Here is a 25,519-nt window from a genome sequence, read left to right as displayed (position 1 = left end):
TATGAATGTAGGCGAGATAGGATCCCATTACATCATTTATTTTCATTATACTGTGAAGGTTTACTCAGCCAATTACCTTATTATAGTACCCAGGACTATTACTGCTCAGACAGCATCTGATTTGGATCTGGGTAGCATTTGCAGGTTAGGCAAGATGCAGATTACCCCACGTATGCACACTTCCCTCATCTGTTTACAAACACCCTCACCTCCTATTCCTTTCAAGTACACATTAGGACCTACAACAATAAATGGGCACTTTCCTGCCATCTCTACATCCAGCCTGACAACTTAATTCACGAATAGACAAATACAGCATGTGAGATGCAGGTACACATGGACACTGGAGGCTAGACACAAAAAGCAACAAACAGGTTATCAGTAGCTCAGACACATCACACCGCACCCACAGAGGACCACACACACAGACCCACATATGCGAGGGTGCTCCCATGTAGCTTACCCAAACCTCAAAGGCCTAACAGGAGTAGTCCTCAAACTCCACATTTACAGAAAAGATAATTCCCATCACAACACACTGTGCCTCAGCTACCAAGACCATAATGCAAAACACTCCACGACCCAATATTCTGGTCGCAGGAGACTCTATTGAGACACACACTGATGTCCCTCTTACCAGGCTGAATAAGGGGAAAGTTAGTTAGTTGCCTGTCTGGGGCCAGAATTTGCCAGATCACACAAGCACTCAGGTCACTTATCCCCAAGTACTAGTATGACTCTGCCATAGCCCATGTAGGCATGAATGACCCAAGATGGGCCTCCTTGGACTATATGGAGAGAGATGCAATTAAGCTTTCAATGCGTCACAGGCAGGTATGAGCCTAGCAATGAGCAGCCTTCTACAGTCTCCAATGAAGATGCCACAACACCAGCAGAAAATGACTGACTAACAATTGACCTGGCTACTGGTGTCATTCCAAAGGGGCGCAATACTTGTCCAGCCTAGTTGGACATGGTTGATAGGCCAGGATGCTTTGCCAGGGATGGTCTTCACCTATCACCTCTAGGCTTGTGGATATTGGCCAAAACATTATCCATCCCCATAGTGCCTTTACATACTGTCAGACAAACCTTCCAACATAATAAAAGCTACTCAGGGCAAATTAAAGTGGTTATTGCTCAATGCTAGGAGCCTCAACAAGAAAATGCACTCCCTGGAAGCTTTCTACACCCTGAAGAATGCTGATTTCTGTGCAGTTACTGAAACATAGTACAAATCCATAGAAAGCACTCCAGCAGTGCATGGATAAAATGCCTTTAATACATTCAGACCACCCACTGAAAATGAAAGAGCTAAAGGTGAAGGTGTATCTATCTACATAAAGGATAAGCACACCTCAAGGCTGGTTGAACAGTATGACATGTTTGAGCTACTCCATGTCCAACCAACCATGGGGAAATTCATTACCATATTCTTGCTAACTACAGGTCCCCCACCATAAACCAAGAAAACCCATACATCATACCTGAAGTTACTAGAATCACTTACCATCAACCCCAATATAATCCTCATGGGAGAGTTTAACTACCCTTCCAATAATTGGGAGACGTACATTACCACTGACATGCAGGCTAAAGATTTCTTGACTTTGTAAATTCAAATGCCCTAGAGCAGCTGGTCTGCATTTCCACTAGGGGAGCAAATATCCTAGACCTGCTACTCACAAATATGGGAGAGTGCCGCACCCCTCCTAGTGTTGTCCTTGTTAGTAAGGCAGATCACAATGCGGTCCCCCTTGAAACAAAGGTAAAATTAGTCCCCCACCTAACCCAAAAAATTTAAGAACTTCTCCAAGGTAAATTACCCCCTACTAAGGGATGGCATAGCTAGTTTCCAAACTCAATGAAAATCCAGAAAACAAACTTGTGCAGAGGCATACACAAAAGTCATGAATGACCATATAAACTGCATAAAAACGGTAGTACCAGACCAAAACAAACCCAGGTCAAACTGCAAAAACACCACGCTGGTGGACCCCTAGTACTTGCAGGCTGAACAAAAGAAAAATCCTGTCGAGAAGTAAGAGGGAACATGCACAACAGAGAAAAGTCCCTCACTAGTCTAAACAAGCGAGTCTGGGTACTAGTCAAGTCTCTGAAAGCAGACTGAGGTAAAAATAGCCTCCAAAGCTTAGGATAACCATAAGGCATTTTTCAGTTATGTCTGCAAACTAAAGAGCAATGCCCAGTAATGTGTGGAATTGGTTGTGGATGGCATCGCCAATACTCAGCCAGAAGACATAGCAAATCTGCTGGCCCACAAATACAGCTCAAATTTCACCTACCCATAACCCTCCAGTTCTCCCCTAAAAAACAGCCTCCACCACTCCACCACCAATCACCACTAAATAACAGGCTGCCGCTTCAATTTCTAAAGCTAAACATACAGCTTCAATGGGGTTTGATAATATACCAGACTGCCTCAAACAAGCTTAAATCATGACTTATTACGCCTATTAGGATCTCCGCTTAACCACAGCCTATGGACTGGCTGTGTCCCAATAGAGTGGAGGCAAACAGTTATCCCGCAGCATAAAGGGAGGACCATCTACTGACCTGGGAAATTTCAGACCCATAAGTTCGATTAGTTTTTCATGTAAGGCCACGGAAAGAATAATCATGGATCTAATAAATGACATAGGAAACCTCCAAACATTGGACCCGACCAATTCAGCTGTCAAGAGCAGGTCATGCCTATTGAATCTGGTGGACAACTTTGATAAAGTCACCATGGCCATGAATGAGGGTAAAACACGCCTACCACGACCTGGCCAAGGCATATGAACATCTTCCATTCAGGCTTTATAAACTCACAAATCTGCACATAAATCCTTGTCACCTGATGGTTAGCCAATTGGCTCACAGACAGGATACGTATGGTTAAAGTGTGTGAATCCAGATCCAGCAAGAGGCCACTTACTAGCGGTGTGCCACAGGGCTCAGTACTGGGACCACTCTTGTTCGGAATATACTTTTCTGAAATAAATGCAAATGTGGAAGCCTTCCAGATGACAGTCTGTTAATGACTGCAACCTGGGGGCAATCACAGAATCCCCCAACAATGCAGATGCCCTTCAACAGGGTCTAGATCAGACAAATGTTTGCAGCAAGAACCACGGCCTAAAACTGAATGTAAAAAATGCATTATACCCTTTAGGGAAGTCAAATACCCCTATAAATTACATCAATAGCACTCCCCTTAGAGTGGGCTCGGAGATGAGAGATGTAGGTACGCAGACAGTAGACTGAACGTTGACAATCATGCATCCAGAGTGGTGAGGAAATCCTTTTTTGTGGCATAACTTACAAGTAAAGGTATGGCAGCCAGAACCAAGGAAATTATAGTCCTCGCTGTACTCTGCCATCATTAGACAAGTAATCTAGTACAATGCACCATTTGGTATGTACTTGACTAGGCACTTACAGCAGATGGACTGACCTCAGAGTTTTCTCACAAAGAAAATACAGGGTGTAAGCAACAAACTATGCAGACAGCCCTATCACTTTACTTTGACTGCTACAGACTACTAAGGGTGAGCTATGACTGACCTACAAGGTACTATCAAAATCCAGCCATGATGGAGCTGCTACATATCCGCAAGTCAAACAGCACGAGTGTGACTTGATCTAGGGATCTAAACAGTCAGCGTCCCACACAAAACATGCTGGAGACAGATGCGTGTCTCAGAGATTACCCCTTCTTTGGAACAGGTTTCCTACTCACATTAAGCAAAGCCCTTCCCTGTCCCTCTTCATGCACTGTTTTGATAAATAGAGCAAATTCCCACCTGGGCAATGCCTATGTGTTTATGGACAGGGGAAATCTAAGATGCACAATGCACAGGGACAAATCCTTGATATCCTCTTGCCCCTAGGGGCCATATCTTCTTCTTTTGGCTTTTCCTGGCTAGGGGTCGCCACAGCGCATCACCTGTCTGCTCATGACTGGCAGTGGAGTTTTACAGTGTCGAGTTGCCAGCCCGGCGCCCAACCTTCCACAGAAGGCACACACATACTCACGCACGCCTAGGGCCAATTTGGAGTGTCCAATCCACCTACAGCATGTCTTTGGGATGTGGGAGGAAACCGGAGCATCCGGAGAAAACCCACGCGACCACAGGGAGGACATGCAGACTCCACACAGAAATTGGGTTATATTGTCTATGCTTGTAATGGCCCTTAAGCCATTAGCCTAGTCAACTCCTATGAATCTACAAAACATCCTAGACACCCCATGCATAAATTTATCCTAATCATCTCACTGATTAGGTTAACAGACAGCCTAAATGCCAATTCAGAACTTAAAGGTGCATTAAAATTTCAGCTTTTAAATCATGAAAGCTCTAATGGTATAATCAGGCATACAACATAGCAGCAGCAGTTCTCAAGACTATCTGTACATTCCATCACACCTCACAAAGTTTGTTTTAAAACCAGAGTCAAATTAGTAAAAAATTAATTCATACAAGACTTCTGCTCTGCAGCAGGTAAGGATGCAGTAAAATCATCCAAATGGTACAACTCCCTGTAAAATAGATTTCCCTTTACAGCCTTGATAACTTAACATTCTTAAGGCTAGTTTAACAGAAAAAGGCATCCATTTGCCCTGAAGATCTCACCATTTTCCCTCTATCACAGGATACTGGATTATATGAAGTCAAAGACTTATCTGAGTAGGCAGTCTGATGAAACAGCTGGATCAGCAGTCAAATCAAAAAAGAGCCTAGTCATATTCAAGAAAATCCTCTATTTTCTGAGTCTAAGGAACTGCTAAAAATAGATACTGGTGTCCTTCAGACAGATTTATAGACCTCTTCCAAGGATAGTAATGGAAGGGGGATAGCCACAGAATTGGGTACAAGGTCATATAGCCTGCATAGCTACAGGGTAGTTCCTAATGCTCTTAAGCAAAATCACACTAGAAATTAGATTTCTGCATCATTCTCTGAGAAAGAAAGGTCTTTATCCAAACTGGCACTAAAGCCATTTATGAGAATACAACCACCAGAATATGCGGTCTGCAGAAAACTTAAAAGATAGACAGATAAGCCTTATAAACTGCTATAATCTGAAGAAGCTTGTTTCTTTTTCTTGCAAAATTCATTACTAGATAAAATTTATAAGGACAGAGTGTTGTGTCTTGTAAGGGGTCTCTTACCCAGGACTACTACTTCACCTAAAGTGTTAGTTTCTCCCATAAATGAAAAAGGTACTGCAACAGTTCAAGAAGATGTGCCTAAGCCCCCTTTCCACAGTAGTTTGTAAACTACACTACAGGAAGATAGGGAAAAGGATTAGTGGTCTGAAGGTCAGGCAGTGTCCGTAACAAAATTACCCAAAATAGGTAGAGGGATATTTTTATTTAGCACTTTTTTCTTCTTTCCATGTGCAACCAGATTTTAAAGGGGGAGGGGGACTACAGTTAGGATCCATCAAGTCAGGGGAATTACACCAGCCAGAACAATGACCGATATTACTGGATAATTTACCACAATAAGCATAAGACATTCTAGTAATACGCATGTCCAACACAACTAAACTCTGCCTAACTATGCTATTATCACAATTTAAAAGGTATTCAGAATTCTTTTACAACGGACAGAAATTAAAGAATTTCCAGTAAACAAGGACAAAACATCAAAACAAGCAAGGTGCTAAGCCAGTGTTAAAAAATAGCTCCAGCTCCACACTCAAACCATGTTTGACTGCCATGAACAACATTTAACTATATAAAGAATATTTTGCCAGAAAGAGTAAAATCTCCACAGTACATTCAAACTTCATCTGCAGTAACATCCTGATCAGATGTTAGAGAACTATGTTATGCAATATAGTATGTGCATAAATGCTAAAAAAAAAAATCCAAGCTCTGCAATATTCGCCTGTCAAAGGATGAAAATAAAGCAGAACAGTAAAGACAAGCCTCTAGTGTCTTAACAGCACACTGACTTTGATACAAATTAAAGTTTCCTCAGTAAGAGTAAAAATATTAAATACAGAAGACTTAACGCTGTTACTAGCAGAAATTCTCAAAGAAATTACTGTAAACAGAAAAAAACACTAAAAAATGACAAAAGTAGAAATAACAAATCTAATAAAATGAGAGGAAGGAGATCCAATATTGCTCATCAGAGCAGTATGCCAGGGAAATGAGCACTGGATCCTGTGAAGGGTCAATTTTCTTCTTTGGACAGCAGAAGGACTGGCACTCATTATGGCAGCTGTGGGCTTCTCTCTCAGGAAATGCCCAGCCATCAGGGGAGGCTGAGCTTTCAAAAGCTGCTCAGTACTGTGCTACCTTGTGATAACAGAAAATGCCACTTGAAGTTGAGGAAATAAAGAAGATCCACTGCATTGTCTGCACATTCAGTATTTGGTCATTTAGGATGCAGGACTGACCATAGTTAACTGTTTTTGGTGTCAAAAGCAAGACTGTTAGCAGCAACAGGTTGTTGCATGTATAGAAAACTGGAAATTATTTTTGCACTGTGTGCCCGCATTTAACTGCTCTGAAAGCAAATGTGTGAGAGGAATTTCTTTTCTTACTAGTCAAAATGTCGTCCTCTCTCTATTCCACAGAGGACAGGCTCAGAAGCAAAGGGTTTTGAATTACTGTCCCTACCCAAAGAGATTACAGCCAGGTAAGTGACTGGAATTCTGTTTAGTCTGTTTAGCTCTGAAAGCAAATGTGTGAGAGGAATTTCTTTTCTTACTAGTCAAAATGTCGTCCTCTCTCTATTCCACAGAGGACAGGCTCAGAAGCAAAGGGTTTTGAATTACTGTCCCTACCCAAAGAGATTACAGCCAGGTAAGTGACTGGAATTCTGTTTAGTCTGTTTAGCACCTTATAAATATAGTTAGTCTTATTTTCTTTGGGGGGGGGGGGGTAAAGAAACTACATTACAAGCTCCTATAACTGGAAGGATAGCCAAGGCTACTAGGCTATCAATGCTGAGAAAATCATAGTATAATGTTTGAGCATCAGAAACTTCTCTTCCCTCACAGTAATACACTTTAATCTAAGAGATGGTGTCAGATAAAGATTTCTTCAGTTGGAAAATCGAAGGATAACATCCTCACAGTTGAGTGCATCTTCAGAATCAGGACCCCCCCCCCCCAAGGGTTGCAAGACTAAGTCAGAGGAACACTCTTTCTGAGGGCTGAGAAATCTGGTTAGAAAGTTCACTTTCTTTCCTTGAAGAGGCGAGCCAGGTAAGAAGTGTCAGATCTGAAGTTTTTGGTGCATGCAACTATGACATATCTATTTTCAAAAAACAATCTCAAGGATTGAGGAATACTTCTAGTAGTTTTAAGACTTAAGTGTTACCTTGGTACTAATTCTTAATTTGTTCCAAAAGTCACGATGACTGGGGAAAATGAATACCAAACAAATTTTTCCCATAATGAATAATGCAATTTGAATTAATCTATTCCAGACCCCCAGAAAATACACATTTTATAATGCATTATATGCATTTAATGGAGCTGTATTTTACTAATAAACAGCATAACTTTAATAAAAAAATACAGCAGCTAAAATTCACTAAAACAATACTGTACAATATAAAGTCAGTAATAAACAGGCCGTGCATGGCCTAAGGGAAGGCGGTGAGGAAGATGGTGAGGAGGAGAAATGTTGTTTGGAAGGAGAGTCCCCTTTCCATAAAAACTTCAGGCAACTGCCCTTCAGGGGTTGTTTCTCGTTTCTGTCTCTTACCACCACTGAACCCCGCTTGATACTTACCAGGTTTAATTTTCACTAGAAACCTACCCAATGATGCTTTTTATCTGCATTTCAAGATGCCTCTAAAGTGAGAAATTGTTTGGTCATTGAAAAATTAACATAGTGGTTTGTTAGAGGTTTGTCAAGGTGATATTTTTGAACAAAATGTTACACTTCTACCCATTCTGCACACATTTCCTTGATTAATGAACTGGGGACGTCCTCCCTTACCCTCCTCCTCTCCTGAACACAGTTCCTCAGCCACTAACTGTTACTGCTCCCTCTGAAGCTCCTACAGATCTTTCATCCTGAGCTCTTTATGCTCAACTGCCTCCTGCACATCGGCAAAGACCTCCAGGCCCATGGACAACCCCAGAGTCACAATATCCTCCACAATACCTGTAAGGCCTAGGCTTAGTCTCAAAGCCTTCAAATTCTGTCCGAGTTGCAGCTTCTGGCCACAATTTCTTCCAGGCAGAGTTCATGGTCCTGCAAGAGACTTCACCCAAGGCCTTATCAATTAAGATTTAGGCACTAGAGGATATGAAAATGTTTTTTCCAGAATTCTCTCAAGGTTAACTCTGTATCTGATGTCACTTCAAAGCACCACTGGAAAAGTGCCTTTGTGTACAGTTTTTTTTTTTTTTTTTTTTAAATTAGAGACTACCTACTAGTCCGTGGGCTGGATCAGAGGAGTTCTGCTAGGGGGAAAGAACCTCACAGTGAAGTTAAACTCCTCCAACAAGTTGCCCTCCAAGCCTGGACGGTGAGAAGGAGCATTGTGCAAAGCAAGCAGAGGCTTCAGAGGCAAATATTTCTCAAGGAAACATTTCTTCACAGATGGGCCAAACACCATTCATCCACTCTGTGAAGAAATGCATGGTGACCCAAGCTTTACTATTAACCTTCCACGTTCCCATGTAACTTGCTTTTTATCACATCTGTCTTGAAAACTCATGGTTTTCACTGTGGTAGACTAGCAGAGGCTTATATTTTAAATTTCCACTTGCATTCACACACAGCAACAGAGTTAGTCTGTCCTTTATTGGCTTGTGCCTGGTAATGCCTTCTCCCCTCAAGTGATGTACGTCCTGTTGGGTATTATTTTTTCCAGAAAACGCCTCTCTCATCACAACTGAACACCTGTTGGGGAATAAAACCCTCACCCTCTGCACATTTCTTAAGCTCCTAAATAAATTAATCGGCAACTTTTTTTGTTGGCACTGGCTGCCTCTCCATGTAATACCACACTATGTATACCACCTCAATTTTTAAAGTATTCAAACCATCCATGACTGGCTTTAAACACTTCACTATTATCAGCACTCATTCTAGGGTCGTTTTTCAACAGATCAGTATGCAACACTTTTGCGTTTTCCTAAATGATGACTTCTGAAATGCTATCACCATCTGTTTTTCATTAACCCATAACAAATTTTCAACTTTGTGTCTGCGATCTTTGTTTTGTCACAGTTTTCACTCCTTTAGCAACATCAGCTGCTCTGATGGCCTCTTTTTCCTGATGGTGGAGATGGTTGTTCTTGGCATTCAGTACTCTACGGCAAGATCAGACACGTGGATACAACTCGCATTTCTCATCTCTTTTCTGCTCTAGCGTGGTTCTAACTAATTTTCTTTTCCAACTTAGGACCCATGATGATACAGTACTGTACTTCTTTGCACAAAGAATGGCTCCACAATTAAAAAAAAGCGACAGCAATCCTATTCTGGCAAGCTTGACAAGTGCCAAATAAACGAGTGCCAAGACTATTTTTTCTATTCAAAATGAGGCAAATACCAAATTCAACATGTTTTGAAGCAGATAAGTACCAAGGTACCACTGCACCACAAATCCTGATATGACTCTCTCCTAAACAATAGGCACAAGCCATGTGGGTGTCCTTTGTAAGGTACCTGTTTTCAGTTACATATTTTTTCCTTTCCTCACACATGCACGATAAAAATGAACAGTTTTCACAAAATTACGCAAGGTCCAAAACAAGATGGTTATCTGCCCAAATACTTAAAATGGGCTGGTATATTATCCATGTCTATCACAGTAAACAGCAGCCTTGGTCTACTCTCATTCCCCCTGCTGAAAAGGTAGTTATTGTAAGGAGCCTGTTTTAAGCTGGCCCTATTCTGAAAGTCATGAGATGACTTGTACACACTGGGCTACTGACAACTGATCGTAGCAAGAACTTGAGCACATTAATTACTACATCTGAGCAGTGGAAGCCTGCATAGGGACTTGCACTACCCTTGGGTATGTTTAGGGATGTTCTTCATTAAGTCAAGTCCACCAGAAATCAAAAGCTACAAACCTCTGTATTAAAGACATGATGGAGCATGACATTGCTCTGAAGAGTCCTTTCAACTAAAACAGGATGGTGATTGGCAGTGTGCTACCCTTTTTTCTGTAGTTTTGTGATGTGGAAAGGGAAAACAAACGCAAGACAGATAGCTTACAAGGACACCCAACTCCACAGTCAGAAGAAATACTCAGAAGCTACAGAAAAAAAAAAGTGGAGCACACTGCGTGAATGACCTAAACAGCTGTGCCTTTATCAAACTCTGCCCCCTCCTCTACAGTTCCAGCCAGGAAATAATGAACATGGCCTTTCTTTCACATCTGCCAATACCATCTCTGCATATGCAAAGAAACAGTGCTGAGATTCTAAAGCTTCTTCTATGCCCTGCAGATGGAACGAACATTACTACAGTACTAAGGACACAGAGGCATGCTATGCCACTTCCCCAACACTACATGAAATGCCTGCTGCTGATCTGGCAACTTAAGGCTTTAGTTTCCACACCACTAAATGAAGGATATTTCTTATGAAGATACAATGGACCTGAGAAACGAACTACAAAAGTGTGAACATGGGAAGCGTGGGGTTAAAGCAAACCCTCCAAAACTCAGTATTGGAGCCACACAGTGAAACACTAGAAAAAAGAGCTTGCAGACAAGGGATGATCCACAGCTGTTATTCACTGTACAGGCCCACCTTTAAATAGGACCTTATTTTTTTGAACCATTAAATCTGAATATAAGCAAATCAGAAAACATGAAAAACTGCTATTACATGAATAAAGGACATGAAATCATTCTGAAAATAGTTTAAATGCTTCCCACAGTATTCCCTCCCCTCTCATGCACCATTATCATACTTACACAGCAGATCAAAATATCACAGAAAATGTGCAATGTCAACCTAGCTGTATTCACCACAAAGTTCTACAGAAAACTGTTACAGTTCATGTGAAATGGCTCTCAAGCAGTCCATTCAAAATTGACATGGTCAGAGAAGCTATAAATTATGACTGGTAAAATTATTAAAGATGCAATGAACCAGTGAAAACTCACAGCACGTTTTTAATTAGAAATGTTCGAACTATACACTGTCAGAGCAAAACACAAACCTGCTTACCACAGATATCTCATATTAGCAGATGTAAAACACTACAGTACACAAGGGAAAAGACAATAAATAAATAAATTAAAAAATACCTTTGTAAATAGTCAATGAATCTTCCAATACGCTGCTCCCTCTGTTCTGGAGACAACCTTGTGTGAACAGACATATCTCTCATCACACTAAAATCATTTCGCATTCTCTCAGTCAGACCTTCAAAAGAAATAAACTCATAAAAATAGTGTTTACTTGCAACAAACACTGAAACTTGTGCAGTCTAACACTCAGCAGTGCTCAACCATTACTCCGCAAGACTGCTTTGCCATTCACACTCAGCTACTCACAGCTCAGTAAATAAGCAGACTTCCATTATAGTACTGCTATGATATTACTAATATTCAAAAAGCAAAAAGAGGAAAGGTGAACATAACCCAAAGGCTACGTATGTCAGTGTTAGATACACCCTGTCTCTTGGTCCAAGTCTGCAAGAAAAGTGGCTTCTCCTGTGTGAAGTACCAACAATGGCCTAATGCAGAGGCACCACAGACACGAACAGTCACACGTATCCATTACATATCACATTTATTTAATTTATTGCATTTGTTTACCGGGAAAGTCCACTGGGCCTACGTGAGCCCATTTTCAGTGGTGACCCGGGGAGAAAAGCTCCTTATTAATAACATACAAAGACATATAAACACAACAAAAACAGAAAATGTAGAGAGGTAGTAGTACAAAGTGTAACAGTGATACTGTTTACAATAGTGGTACAAGTATGGAGGTAAAAACAGGATACATTCAAATCTCAAAGCTATACATTAATTGATACAAAGACATATAAACACAACAAAAACAGAATACGTAGATAGGTAGTAGAACAGTCAAACTGTAAGAACACTGATATTGTTTGTAATATGCCATAGGTATGAAGGTAAACAGAATACATTCAAATCATACCTATATATTATAGTAAATACAGAATTATATACACACATTTTTTAAAGCAGAGGAGTTATCCTACAGGAGGAAAAAAGTCCAGCCAGAGTGGTAGTAGGAAAAGTATAGTACAGAAGAGGGGAGGAGAAAGCTGTAATTGAATGAAGTCAGGATTTGAGGTTGTTAGTTGGGTTTAAGTGCAAAGCCAGTGAGAGGAGAGATGTAGTCTGAGGAATTTTGTAAAGGAAGTGGGATTACTGGTAGTCCTGAGAGAAGGAGGGAGATTATTCCATAATTTAGAGATGGTAAAAAATACATTTGGTCGGCTGACAGCCTGGGTTTGTCGACAGCAACATTTTGTTTTCAGACCCGAGATGTCGATTAAGATGGTACATGGTCAGTATGAAGGAGAGGGAAGGGCAGCTAGGTGGGTGGTAGATAGGTTTATGGGCTGTAGTTAGTTGTAGACAAGTGAGACAGTGAGGGGAATCAAGCCAAATCAATTGGTGCAGACAGGAACAGCGGTGGGTGGAGAATTTTGCATCAGTAACACATTTAGCGACTTTGTTGTAGCACGAGTCTAGTTTTGTTCTCAGGGAGGATTGGTGAGGATAGGGACACCATATATGTTGCTGCATGTTCCTTTCATTTTTCCACCCAGAAAGCCCCTCAGGGAAGGGTAGCTGGGGTAAAGCCAGTGAGCTTACTAACATGAGACTTTGAAATCTCATTCAGTGCATGGACTACAATGTAGCTAATCCAGCAGGAAACATTTGACAAAATAAAGCAGAAAAGCTGCAAAGATGAACATCACATCCTTTTTTATTATAACAGTGAACACAAATTTAAAGAGACCAGTAGATTTGCTCAAAGAATAATTGACTTAATACCCAACAGATGAACATCAATTCTTACAAGATAACATACAAATATAATGCCAATGAAAAGTCTCAAAAAATATAAATATTTCTAAGACAATATTAACTTCATATGAAAAAATGTTTGTTGCCAAAAAAAGCTATTATTAGAAAATGGAAGTAAAAGTCTAAAACAACCATATTAGAAATAGTGAATATAACAGGTAAAATTTACTTGTCTTTGTTGACTGGAGGCGGCCCGGGGAGAAAAACTCACCTTTAAGTTGTACATGATTTACATTTACAATTGCAGGGTAAAACATCTACACAGGAACTAATTTACAGGATTTTTTAAATATTTCTTAAATGAACGCAGCACTAAAACAAAAAAAATTGAGAAATTCACATAAATGCACAATTACTGAATAGACAAGCAACATAGAATAAAAAGTTATGTACTTATTGTAACGTTCCATCTATCTATTTTCATTCTTCCTCAAATTATGGGTTTGGATCCGATAGTCAGATCCAACTCAGCCATTACTAAAGCTTGTGGTAACCAAAAAGTCTCTAGCTTCTCCCTTACCCATAATGCACCAACCTTAAGTTACCTCAATTCTTGTCTGCTGATTTTTTTTTACCAGAAAAAATGTTTAAGATGCATAAATACAGGAGACATAAAATTACCTCTACTCAGAATCTGCAGCTCAGTAAAAAGGATAATGATGTTCCTCTAACAGCTCATTCACTCACATGAAGACATGAACAGAAATGATGGGTGGTGGGAAGTTAAGAATGAAAATGGACAACACAGACAGAACTTTATGATAAGTACATAACTTCTTTATCTGATGTTGTCAATTTTCATTTCCAACTAATTGGACAGAGTCCCTGGCGGCTATTATCCTGGGTGGACTCAAGTATATTCCCTGAGCACAGCTGAATGAAATGATGCTCTACCCCTGGAGACCAGACCCAATTTCTGAGTGATAAAAGTATGGGGAGTAGCCCAAGTTGCTGCTACACGTCATCCATAGACGCTCTAGATAGGAAAACTGAAAAAGCTGCCATGGACTTAGCTGAATGAGCTTGTACCGGTTGTGGTAAGTTAATACCCAATTTGTTATAAATAAATGAAGTACAATCAGTTAGCCATCTGGCTCAAGTTACTTTGGCAACTGCTTTTCCCACTTTCAATTCTGCAAAGGAAACTGGTCTGTTTTTTGGATGTCTTTGGTTCTATGCATGTAAAAACTAAATGTGTATGAACATCCAAAAAAGTTTAACATGCATTCACACTTGTTTGCAAAATAAGGAAAAAATACTGGCAAATTAATGGACTGGTAGACATTAGATTCTGACAAAACCTTGAGAAGGAAGGATGCATTTCTTTGCAGCATCACTCTATCCTTGTGAAAGAAAGTATAGAGATTTTGAAGACCATGCTTGAATCTCAAAATAGTCTAGCAGAGGTAATGGCTACTAGAAAAACAGTTTTCCCAAGCAAGATATTTAAGGTCACATTTAGCTGCTTGTTCAAAGGGGGAATGTATTAGTGTCTGCAGTACCAGACTGAGATCCCATGGGGAAGTAGGATCCTTAAACGGAGGTCACAAAAGGAGACTGCCTTGCAAGAAAGCTTTGCACAACTTATGAGAGGCTACAAAAGAACCTTTAAATCCAAGTTTGATACTGCTGCTAATTGAACTTTAATGGCTGAAGAACTAGCCCTTCTTTAAAAGGTAGGGCTAAAATCTCAAGTATGTTGTGTACTGGAGCTGAAACAGGTTCAACATGATTTTGTTGTGCCCAGTAAACAAATTGTTTCCATTTACTTGAATAGAGTTTTTGTGTCAAAGGTTTATGGCAAGATAATTGGATATGGGACAGGGGAAGACAGCATCGGTTCTCTGGCTATTAACGGAACTGGAGAAACCACGCCATCAGCCTGAGGTTTGATACGTCAGGATGGATCATGCCTTGGGAGAGACAGGTCATCTGGAATCAGATCCAGACTGCAAGGTTGGTGAAGTGAGTGAGGCCAAAGGCAGGGAAACCAAATCTTTCAAGGCCAGTAAAGTGCAATGAGGATGACTTTGTTCTTCAACAGGACAGCGATCTGCAGAAATTTTGGAATTAATGGGATTGGTGGGTAGGCCATAAAGTAGACTGGAGAGCCAATCAACCCTCGGTTATTCCCAGTGTGTCGGAATTAGGGCAAAATACCTACTGCATTTGTTGTTTAGGGGAGAAGCAAAAAGATAGCAGCAAGACAGGCCCCACTGATGAAAAATCATTTGTCACATTCTTGTTGAGAGACCACTTGAGGAAGAAGAAAGCACATGCTCAGTCTGTCATCACACAAAGTCTCTAGAATGTGTGTTGCTATGAGAAAGCGGATGGATGAGATCTCCCACTGCCACACAATGAGCGTTTCTTGACTTAAGGGGTAGGGGATCTGGTCGCTCCATGTTTGTTGATGTACCAAACTGACATTGTCCATTTCAACTGTAATCTTCACCAAAGGGAGAGCATCCTGGAAGGCCTGCAACACTAAAAGCACTGCTCATCTGTAGGATGCGGATATGCAAATTCACCTCTTTGCGGAATTAAGTGCTTTGGACTGTTTTCCCATAAACCACCACCACAACTGAGAAGCACTCATAGTCATTATGGCCTTGAGCTGAGAGGGGGGTGGGAATGAATGGACAGCCTTACAGAACCTGAGCTGATTGAATCCACCATCTGAGAGCTCTTGCATGTCTGAGTGATTCGTATTTGGGCTGACATGGCATGAGTTGATAACATCCACTGGAGAATCCTCATAAAATCTGGCTAAAGGTACTAGTGTTACTGGCTACTGACACTGATCCTGACCCTAGAGCTTGAAGGACCAAGAGGGCTGAAATCATGGTACTGCAGATTTTTCTGACTTTAGGGTTGCCACCCTTTCAAATGGCCAAAGTGGGACATTTTTGGTACAAACATCAGATTTTACATGCCAACACATACCCACGGTCAGTAGAATGGTTAGAACTTAACTTTATTGCCTAAATAAAAGCTTATTCTTGTAGCATTTTAGTTGCTTATTCTGTTTTATAACATTTAGGTATTTTACATACAAAATAACTTTTATGAAACTATTACATAAAATATAGGAAATAATTTTGTCCTAAAATCTCAGGACATTTGCCATTTTTACAATTTTTTGTCAGGACATAACTGCCCAAAGAGGGACTGTCCCTCGCAAAGTGGGACAGGTGGTAACCCTATCTGACCTGTGGGACAGGTGGTAACCCTATCTGACCTGTGATTGTATCGTTTGTACTCCTGATGCAGGGAGTGAAGCTATCACTGACTGTGTTGAAAAAGTACAGTTTTGTACCTACCATAAATGTAGATGTTCGAAGATCCACATTGCTGCAGTCCTTACACTTGGGTAGTCCGCTGTCCTCGGTCGGCCCGAATATCAAAGTATTAGGCTGACGTCGGTCAAGGCGCTCAAGACTGACATCAGGACGTCAGGGTATAAATGCGCATGACCGACGTCATATCCTCAGTCTTTTCTTGCCTCAGATGTCAGAAGACCCTAAACAGAAAGGTCAAAAAACCAAAATACAACAAAAAACAACCAACCACCCCTGTACTAAGCAGATGTACAAAATATACAATATTTACAATATGTACAACCCAAACCACACAACCGCCTCTAACTACAGAGGGGAAGGAGGGAGGGTAAATTGGACTGCAGCAATGTGGATCTTCGAACATCTACATTTATGGTAGGTACAAAACTGTACTATGTTCTTCATCTCACATTGCTGCAGTCCTTACACTTGGGTAGAATCCCAAAGCAGAGATAACGGAGGATGGCAAAACTATAAAGCAGTAGGAGCTGCCAAAATGCCCTGTAAAATTGCAGTGGCAAAACCAGCCCTCGATTTAGAGTAAAGTGGAAGGTGATAATGCTTAGAGAAAGTATGCACTGAACTCCAAGTAGCTGCCTCCAAAATATCTTTAGTTGCCACCCCCCTTAAAAAAGCTGTAGAAGTGGCAGTAGCCCTAGTGGAATGAGGCCTAATCCCAGCTGGAACCTGCTTGCCATGATGGGAATAACAGAAAGCAATACAAAACCCAATCCACTTAGAAATAGTTTGTTTTGACACAGGCTTGCCCTGAGAACCCAAAGCAAAAGAAACAAACAACTGCTGAGACTGCCTGAACCCTTTAGTTCTGTTCAAATAATATCTCAACTGCCTGTGTATATCCAAAGTGTGCAAAATCTTTTCCCCTTTATTTTGGGGTTTGCATAAAAAGTAGGCAAATGAATAGTTTGGTTTAAAGCCACACTAGAAACCACTTTAGGCATAAAGGAAGGATTAGTACGCAAAGATACCCTATCCTTATGGAAAATTAAGAAAGCCTCAACTGCCATAAGGGCCTGTAATTCAGAAACCCTTCTCGCAGAGGTAATGGCCAACAAAAAAGCAGTCTTCCATGATAAATATTTCAACTCAGCTGTAGCTGCAGGCTCAAAAGGTTGTAGAGTGAGTTTCTCCAACACAAAATTGAGATCCCAAGCAGGAGTCGGAGCTCTCCGTGGGGGTCTTATATTCTTTGCCCCTCTAAGGAATTGCTTAAACAAGGGATGAGAAAACAATGGTGGTTCACAGTCATAGTGAGCAGAAATTGCTGCAGCATGAATCTTAATAGAAGAGAAGGACAAACCTTTGTCCAGTAACTCAGTAAGATATTGAAGAGCCACACTTAAATTAGGCTTAGAAACATCAAAATCCTTTGCTGCACTCCAAAATAAAAATCTCTTCCATTTATCTGCGTACACTTTCCTTGTACTAGGCCTTCTGGCCTCCAAAATAACATTCAAAACTTGCTGTGGCAGCTGAGACCCTCCAGGGTTTAAAACAGAATATGCCAGGCTGTCAGGTGAAGAGAGTGAAGCTTGACATTGAGTAAATGACTGTTCTCCTGAGACAGCAGGTGTGGAATCGAAGGCAAAGGCCATGGAGGCTCCCGTACCAGACTTCTCAGTAATGGGTACCAGTGCTGTCGAGGCCAATCTGGAGCTATTAAAATCATCTTTGGCTTGTCCTGTCTGACCTTCAGGAGTACCTTTGGGAGGAGAGGCAGAGGTGGAAAGGCATACACATGAAGATTGTTCCAGCTGAATGAAAGAGCATCCACTTTCCAAGCTGTGTGATGAAACCTTTTTGTGCAAAACTTTGGCAGCTGGTAGTTTAGTGGAGAAGCGAACAGATCTATGTCTGGAGTTCCCCAGGACACTGTCAATTTCTGAAATACATGAGGATCCAATTTCCACTCGTGGGGATCCATAATTTGCCTGCTCAACACATCTGCTAAGGAGTTCTGTGCTCCCGGCAGAAACCTTGCCTGAAAATTTAGTTGTAAACTGAGAGCAGTCTCCAACAAAATCATTGCTTGTCTGCATAGAGGATAAGAATGTGTCCCCCCTTGCTTGTTGATGTACCACATGACAGTTGTGTTGTCTGTTAGAATCAACACCTGCCCTGGAAGAAGTAAATCCTTGAAAGCTATTAATGCAAATTGGACTGCTAACATCTCCTTCAAGTTGATATGTAGATGTTGAAGTCTGGCAGGCCACGTGTCTTGTACCCACTTTCCATTTAGATGAGCTCCCCAAGCTTTGTCCGAGGCATCTGTCGTTAGAATCTGACTCGCCTCTGGCCGGGTCACAGAGAGTCCCTTGTTTAGGTGACATTCCTGAGCCCACCACAAAAATTCCTTTTGAATGCAAGGTATTATTTGAATGACAGTGTCCAAATCTTGGCAGTGCTGTGTCCATACATTTTTGAGATACCATTGCAGCTTCCTCATATGCAGTTTGGCATTGGGAAGCACCAGAATACAAGATGCCATGAACCCCAAGGCTTGAAGGACTGTCCTTGCAGTCAGCCTGGACTGATGAGACAATTGATGGAAGTACAGAGAAAGATTCTTTTGTTTGTCCGGGGTCAAAAAAGCCATGAACGAAATAAAGTCCAGTCTAGCACATGTCCTGAGAGGGTACTAGACTGGACTTTATTTCGTTCACAGAATACCCCAGGCATCTTAGCACTGCTATCACATATTGCAAATGATGAAGAAGTTCGTCCCTTCCTTGGGCCAGAATCAGGCAATCGTCCAAATAAGGATAGATCTGAATTCCTCTTAGCCTGAAGAAAGCTATCACTGGAGCCAGAACCTTCGTGAACACTCTGGGCGCAGTAGATAAGCCAAAGGGCAATGCAGAGAACTGATAATGTGAAGTCCCAGCTCGAAAACGCAGATACTTCCTGCAACTTAGCCTGATAGGAACATGAAGGTAAGCCTCCTTGAGATCCAAAGTCACCATCCAGTGATCCTTGCCCAGCAGAGGTAAAAGCTGTTGTAACGTCAACATTTTGAACTTGGGAATGTCCAGATAAGTGTTGAGGATAGATAAATCCAAAATTGGTCTCCACGTGTTCCCCTTCTTTGGTACTAGGAACAGGCGAGAATAAAATCCTAGGCCCACTTCTGGTAGAGGGACCGGTTGTATGGCCCCTATTTGGAGCAGCAGAGAAATTTGCTTGCGAGCCTCTAGTCTTTGCTGAGGAGGAACGTCCGGCATGCCTTTGAAAGGAGGCAAGGTATGGAAATAAAATCTGTAACCTTGGTGTATGATATCCAATACCCATCTGTCCTGGGTAATCAAACTCCAATTTTCTCTGAAGAGTGCCAACCTTCCTCCCAAAGGTGCTGCCAGACAAGAAGGATCTGGCAGCTGAAAAGGTAGGTCATTGGGCCTGTTTACGAAAGGACTGGCCCCTGCTCTCACCAGAAGATTGTGCAGGAGAACTCCCTGTTCTAGGCCTGAAGGAGCTCTGAGCTCTGCCCCTACCACGTCTAGATCTACCCCTAGACTGTGACTCATAAGAAGGGTATGTCCACCCCTTAGCAGGCCAATTCCTACTAAACTTCGGAGGCTGGACTTGCAAAAAATCTTTAACAGTCTGCATAGACTTAGCCTTGTCTTCCATTTTCTTCAAGACTGACTCAACAGGTGAACCAAACACATCAGACTGTAAAGGAGCATCCAAAATCCTTGTCTTAACATGTTCAGATAAATTCTGATCCCTCAACCAGGCGTGCCTGCGAAGAACTGACCCAGTGGCAGCCACCCTAGACGAGGCCTGTACAGCATCAAAACCACATTGTAAAGAATGCTTACCCACCTGTTCAGAGACATGTACTAAATCTTGTAATTCCTTACACTCAATGCCTTCCGCCAGAGCATCTACCTTAGACTTCAGTTGAGAAAGTAGATAATTCTGATATTTCAACATATGAAACTGGCAATTCAAAGCCCTCATAGCCAAGGTGGAAGAAGTATAGACTTTCTTTCCCCATCTATCCAAAGCTCTGGCCTCTTTATCTGGAGGAACCGGATTTTTTACAACAGAGGCCCTGACACCCTTAGGTCCCTGACTAACAGTTTCTGGGTCCGCCCTAGGACTCTTATAAAGATATTTATGAGCCTCAGGCACCCTATAATACCTATCCGGTTTAACAGGAGCAGGAGGCAAAGAATCAGGATTAAGTGAAGCCTCCGCAAACACATCTTCCACAACATCCAGAACAGGAGGTATAGCCAAAGGCCTATGCTGGGGTAAAAGTAAAAACTCCCTAAGCCTTTTCCTGGAATCAGAGAAGTCCTGACCTTCCCACTTAAAATGTTCCCTCATGGAATGAAGAGTCTCTGAAAAAGAAAAATCCTCTGGAGAAGAAGCAGAAGGGGTAGAATCATCTGCATCAGAATAAGGAGAATACTCCTGCAAGTCTTCAGCCGAAGACTCTGAAACATCTGAAGGCTGCTCAAAACTCCCCAACTCTGGTTCCACCCTAGGCCTCTTATCTGGAGGGGGCAAAGAACCTCTAATCAAAGTAATTAAATCTTCTGCCATTTTAAGCATGTGCTTCTTGGGCACAGAACCAGAAGAACTAGGAGTAACACCAACAGAAGCTAAACCTGGCCTGCCTCTGGGAGAAGCCTTAGAAACAGAAGGAGAGGGCCTAACCACCTTAGGAAGGGAGGGGAGTACAGTAACCTGAGAAGCCCCTTCAAGCCTGACCTGCCTCCTGGGAGGCCACATCCTGCAATAACAAAGTCTCCCCCTGAGACTCCAGAGAAGCCTCCGGCGGAACCACCGGTTCCACTGACGCCTCTAAAGAACCGGCGTCCGGTACGGACGACTCTTCTTGTCTGGGTTTAGCTGCCTTGTCTTTGCGCTTCTTTGAAGAAGCGGGCGTCGGAGCGTCCGACGGCATCTTATAATTGCACCGCTTCCCAAAGACTAACCTGGCACAATCTAGCCTTCGCAATAGTGCGCTTTATTGAACCTAGCACAAAAGCGACACCCTACAACGTCGTGCTCAGGCCCCAAACAAGGAATACACAAAGTATGATAATCTCTATGCGGTATCTGCTTCCCACAAGAAATACAGTTATTCACTTTTTCTGACATCCGGTAAACCACTGAGGCAAGAAAAACTTAAATATTCCCCTACGGGTACTTAGCCAACTTTGACTCGGTCTGAAACTCGAATTGAAAAATTTCAGAATGCCGAACGGCACTTGCAACGCTGCTTCTGCATCGGACCATGCGGCAAAAAAGACTGAGGATATGACGTCGGTCATGCGCATTTATACCCTGACGTCAGTCTTGAGCGCCTTGACCGACGTCAGCCTAATACTTAGATATTCGGGCCGACCGAGGACAGCGGACTACCCAAGTGTAAGGACTGCAGCAATGTGAGATGAAGAACATCTGCTCCTATGAATTCTAAATTCTGAGTTGGTTCCAGTTGAGACTTGTAGTTTATCGTGACTCATTGCAGTCTCAAAAGAGCTGCTACTACTGCCACGAATTTGGTGAACACTCAGGGGGCTGTGGTAAGACTAAAAGGCAGAACTCTGAACTGGTAATGGCTGGCTCCCAGCTGGAAGCACAAGTACCTTCTGGATAGTCTGTACATCTTTATGTGATAGTACGCATCCTGAAGGTCTATCGAGCACATCCAGTAATCCTTGCCCAGAAAAGGGAAAAAAGGACTAAATAGTGACCATCTGAAACTTGCTATGTCAAACTGACTTGTTTAAGTTGCTGAGAACCAAACTTGGTCTTCAGCCCGTTTTCTTTGACACTAAAAAGAATCCTTACTAAGCTTCAGAGTTTGACCTTATGGGACCTCTTGGGTGACTTTTACTAACAGCTTTTGTATTTGACTTGCTGCTGGTTCCCTCCATTTTGGTGGAACATCAGGAATTTTCTTGAGATTGGAAGGGAAAAAAGTAGCGTCTTACCATAACGTTCCATCTGTGTTGTCGATCTTCACTAATCCTTGACTGTGAGGTCTGTTCAGAGTCTCAGAACCTACTTGGATGTGGGAGGAAACCAAGTATTTCAGCTCGCACCTTCCAAACCCTTTTACCCATAATGTTCCTCTCAAAATTACCTCAGATCGAGTTTGCCCAAAATAGTGGCAGACAGTTAGCAAATAAGAATAAGAGACCAGATGTGTCCCTAATATGAAGCCAGTTCTGGAAAAATTCGATCCACTAAGTCTCAAGATGGGGAAGAGGGGGGGATGTCAAGGATTAGTAAAGACAGACATCACAGATGGAATGTTATGGTAAGACAACTTTATCTGATGTCAATTTTCACGTAATCATTGACTGTAGGACAGAGTCCCTAGCTACCTGAATCTTGGGAGGTCTCTCAGAAGAATATTCCCAACACCATCAAACCGAATGATGCTCGGCCCCTATAGACCTGATCCAATTTGTAATGAATGATAAAAGTACGAGGAGAAGACCAAGTGGCTGCTGCACAAATCATCTAAAGGAGCTCTGGCATGAAAAACTGCAGAAGTTGCCACCGCTATACTTGAGTGTGCTTTTACTGGGCATGAAAGGTGGAGCCCTTTTGAGTGAAAGATAAATGTGATACGTTTTTGAGCCATTTCACAAAAATAACCTTAGAAACTGGGTTACCTAAAGAAAACGAGGAAAAAACGGTCAGATATTTTGAAATCCTTCGCTCAGTGGAGACAAAAATGTAGTTGTCTGTGGACATCTTATGAATGAAGGGAATACTCCCCTTTATTAGAAAAATTAGAAAAAGACTGGCAAGTTGAAGTGTCTGATTAATATTAGATTCTGAGACTACCTTCGGTAAAAAGGATGACAGATTAGTCCTAAGGGAGACCCTGTCTTTGTGAATTATGTAGGGTGGTTTGCAGGGCAAGGCCTGAAGTTCAGATAATCTTCTGGCAGATTTAATAGCCACTAAAAATAAAGTTTTCCAGGTCAGAAATTAAGTCACGAGTACCTGATGGTTCAAAGGGAGACAAAGTAAGGGACTGAAGAACTAGTGTTAGGTCGCAAGGATGAATGGATTATTTCTTAAAATGGAGGTCTTAACATTAGGACCCCTTTAAAAAGGCTTTACAAAATGTGTGACATAAGAGATGATCCATCAAACCCCATATGGAAGTTTGAGATTGCCGCTAGATGTACTTTAACTGTTGAGGCAGAAGAACCAGATCGATATAGGTTATCTAAAAAAAATCCAAAACTTTATAAACAGGGATAGAATAAAGATCAAGTTCATTCATAAGGGCCCAACATGCAAATTTTCCCCATTACTTTGATAGTTTCCTAGTTGAAGGTTTGTGATGGGAAAGGGTATGATGCCTGGCAATCATGGGAATTGGAAAAGCCATGCTGTGAGCGTGAGATGGAGGTTTGGATAAACCATTCCCTCTGGATGAGATAGCAGATCTGGAACTGGGTCCAGTATCCTTGGTTTCTGAAGATGAGGCCAAAGGAAGGAAAACCAAACTTAAGGCCAAAAGTGGGCAATGAAAAGTACTGAGTTCTCAGACTTCTTGGCTTTCTTTAGAAACTGGGATATCACAGGAGTTGGGGGGAAAGGCAGAAAAAAGATGGGGGCCAATTGTGGAGAAGAGCATCTCTGGGCAACTCCCCTGGAAGGAGGATTACGGCAAACTAACTGCCTGCACTTGTTTAGAGGGGACGCAAAAAGATCACAGCAAGGTTGGCCCCAGTGTAGAAAAATCTCTGACCATCTCAGGATTAAGACCACTCATTTGGCAAGAGAATGGTTCTGCTCAATTTGTCCGATATCACGTTGCAGCTCCCCGGGAATGTGCATTGCTGTGAGAAAGCAGTTGGCAGAAATCTCCCAATGCCAAACTCTGAGGGCTTCTCGACACAATGGGTAAAATTTGGTTCACCGTGTTTGTTGATGTACCAGACTACTGACATGTTGTTCATCTGAATTGCTACTGTTCCTAGAGGAAGGGCATCCTGAAATGCTTGCAACGCTAAAAGCACTGCCCTCATCTAGAATCTTGATGTGCAAGCTGGCCTCCAGTTGGGACCATGTGCCTTGGACTGTCCTTCCCAGATAATGTCCATCCTATCTGGGAAGGATCCGTGTGGTCATTATGGCTTGGGGTTGCAGAAGGATGAATGGTTGGCCCAAAAATCTCAATGGAGTTCAACCACCATGAAAGATCCAGTTTGCAGTGACTGTTAATCAAGATAGTGCGAGACACTGGATGATCAGAGACCACTGGGAGGCTAGTAATCATTGTAAAATTCACATGCGATATCTGGCAAAGGGAACTAGAGTGATTGAGGCTGCCATCAAGCCTAATGCTTGTAGGACTAATCTGTCTGGAACACTTTTCCTCTGGATAATTTGGCTGACCTAAGATCTGATCCTTTGTAGCCTTTCCAATGGGAGTGGATCAATTCCTACAACTGTGTCCAACAGTGCTCTGATGAATTCTAGTTGTTGTTAGGGTTGCAAATTTGACTTTTCATAATTTGTGATGCCTAGAGATGCAGACTGTAATCTCTTGCCAGTTTTGACGCCTGGTGGTAGTGGTGAGGAGGCAGTTGAGGTATGGAAAAACTCGAAATCCTTGCAGTCTGAGATGAGCTCCTACCATTGCTATGTATTTGTAAGCACACCCTGGGGGCTGAGGTGAGTCCAAAGGGCAGTGCTCTAAATTGGAAATGACTGACTCCCAGCCGGAAGCGCATGAACCTCCTAGAGGGTTTGTCCGTTTTTGTGTGGTAATGCGCATTCTGGAGGTCAACAGAGCACATCCAATCATCCTTTTCAATAAATGGAAATATAAACTGTACCGAGACCATCCGAAATTTGGTTTGCCTTACTGACTTGTTGAACTGGCTAAGATCCAAAATGGGTCTCCAGTCCCCTGTTTTTTTGGGCACTAAAAAGAGCCTTCAGTAAAACCCGGATCCTATTTGGTCTGGTGGGACTTTCTAGATGACCTTTATCGAACAGTTTTTGAATTTCTGCTACTACTGCTTCCCTGCAACTGGGTGGAACATCCAGAAGTCTTTTTTCAAGGTTTCGACTTAAAGTGGAATATTGTAATCTCTGGATATGATTCCCTGCACCCACTTGCCCGAAGTTACCAGTTGCCAA

The 25,519-nt window shown here is 42.0% G+C and overlaps 1 protein-coding gene across 1 annotated transcript in view; it reads right to left on the bottom strand.

The window, feature by feature from the left end:
• Positions 1-25,519, bottom strand: part of LOC122800343 (piwi-like protein 1) — a 785,589-nt gene that overhangs the window by 105,043 nt on the left and 655,027 nt on the right. The window contains exon 11 of the mRNA XM_044069792.1: positions 11,256-11,373. Within this exon, the coding sequence (XP_043925727.1) occupies positions 11,256-11,373 (118 nt within the window). The remainder of the gene's footprint in view (positions 1-11,255; positions 11,374-25,519) is intronic.

This window comes from Protopterus annectens, chromosome 4.part0, assembly GCF_019279795.1.
Source record: "Protopterus annectens isolate FY-2018-M chromosome 4.part0, PAN1.0, whole genome shotgun sequence".
Taxonomy (NCBI): Eukaryota; Metazoa; Chordata; order Ceratodontiformes; family Protopteridae; genus Protopterus; species Protopterus annectens.
Note: the sequence above shows the minus strand (reverse complement) of the source record. Positions and strands in the feature narration are given on the sequence as shown.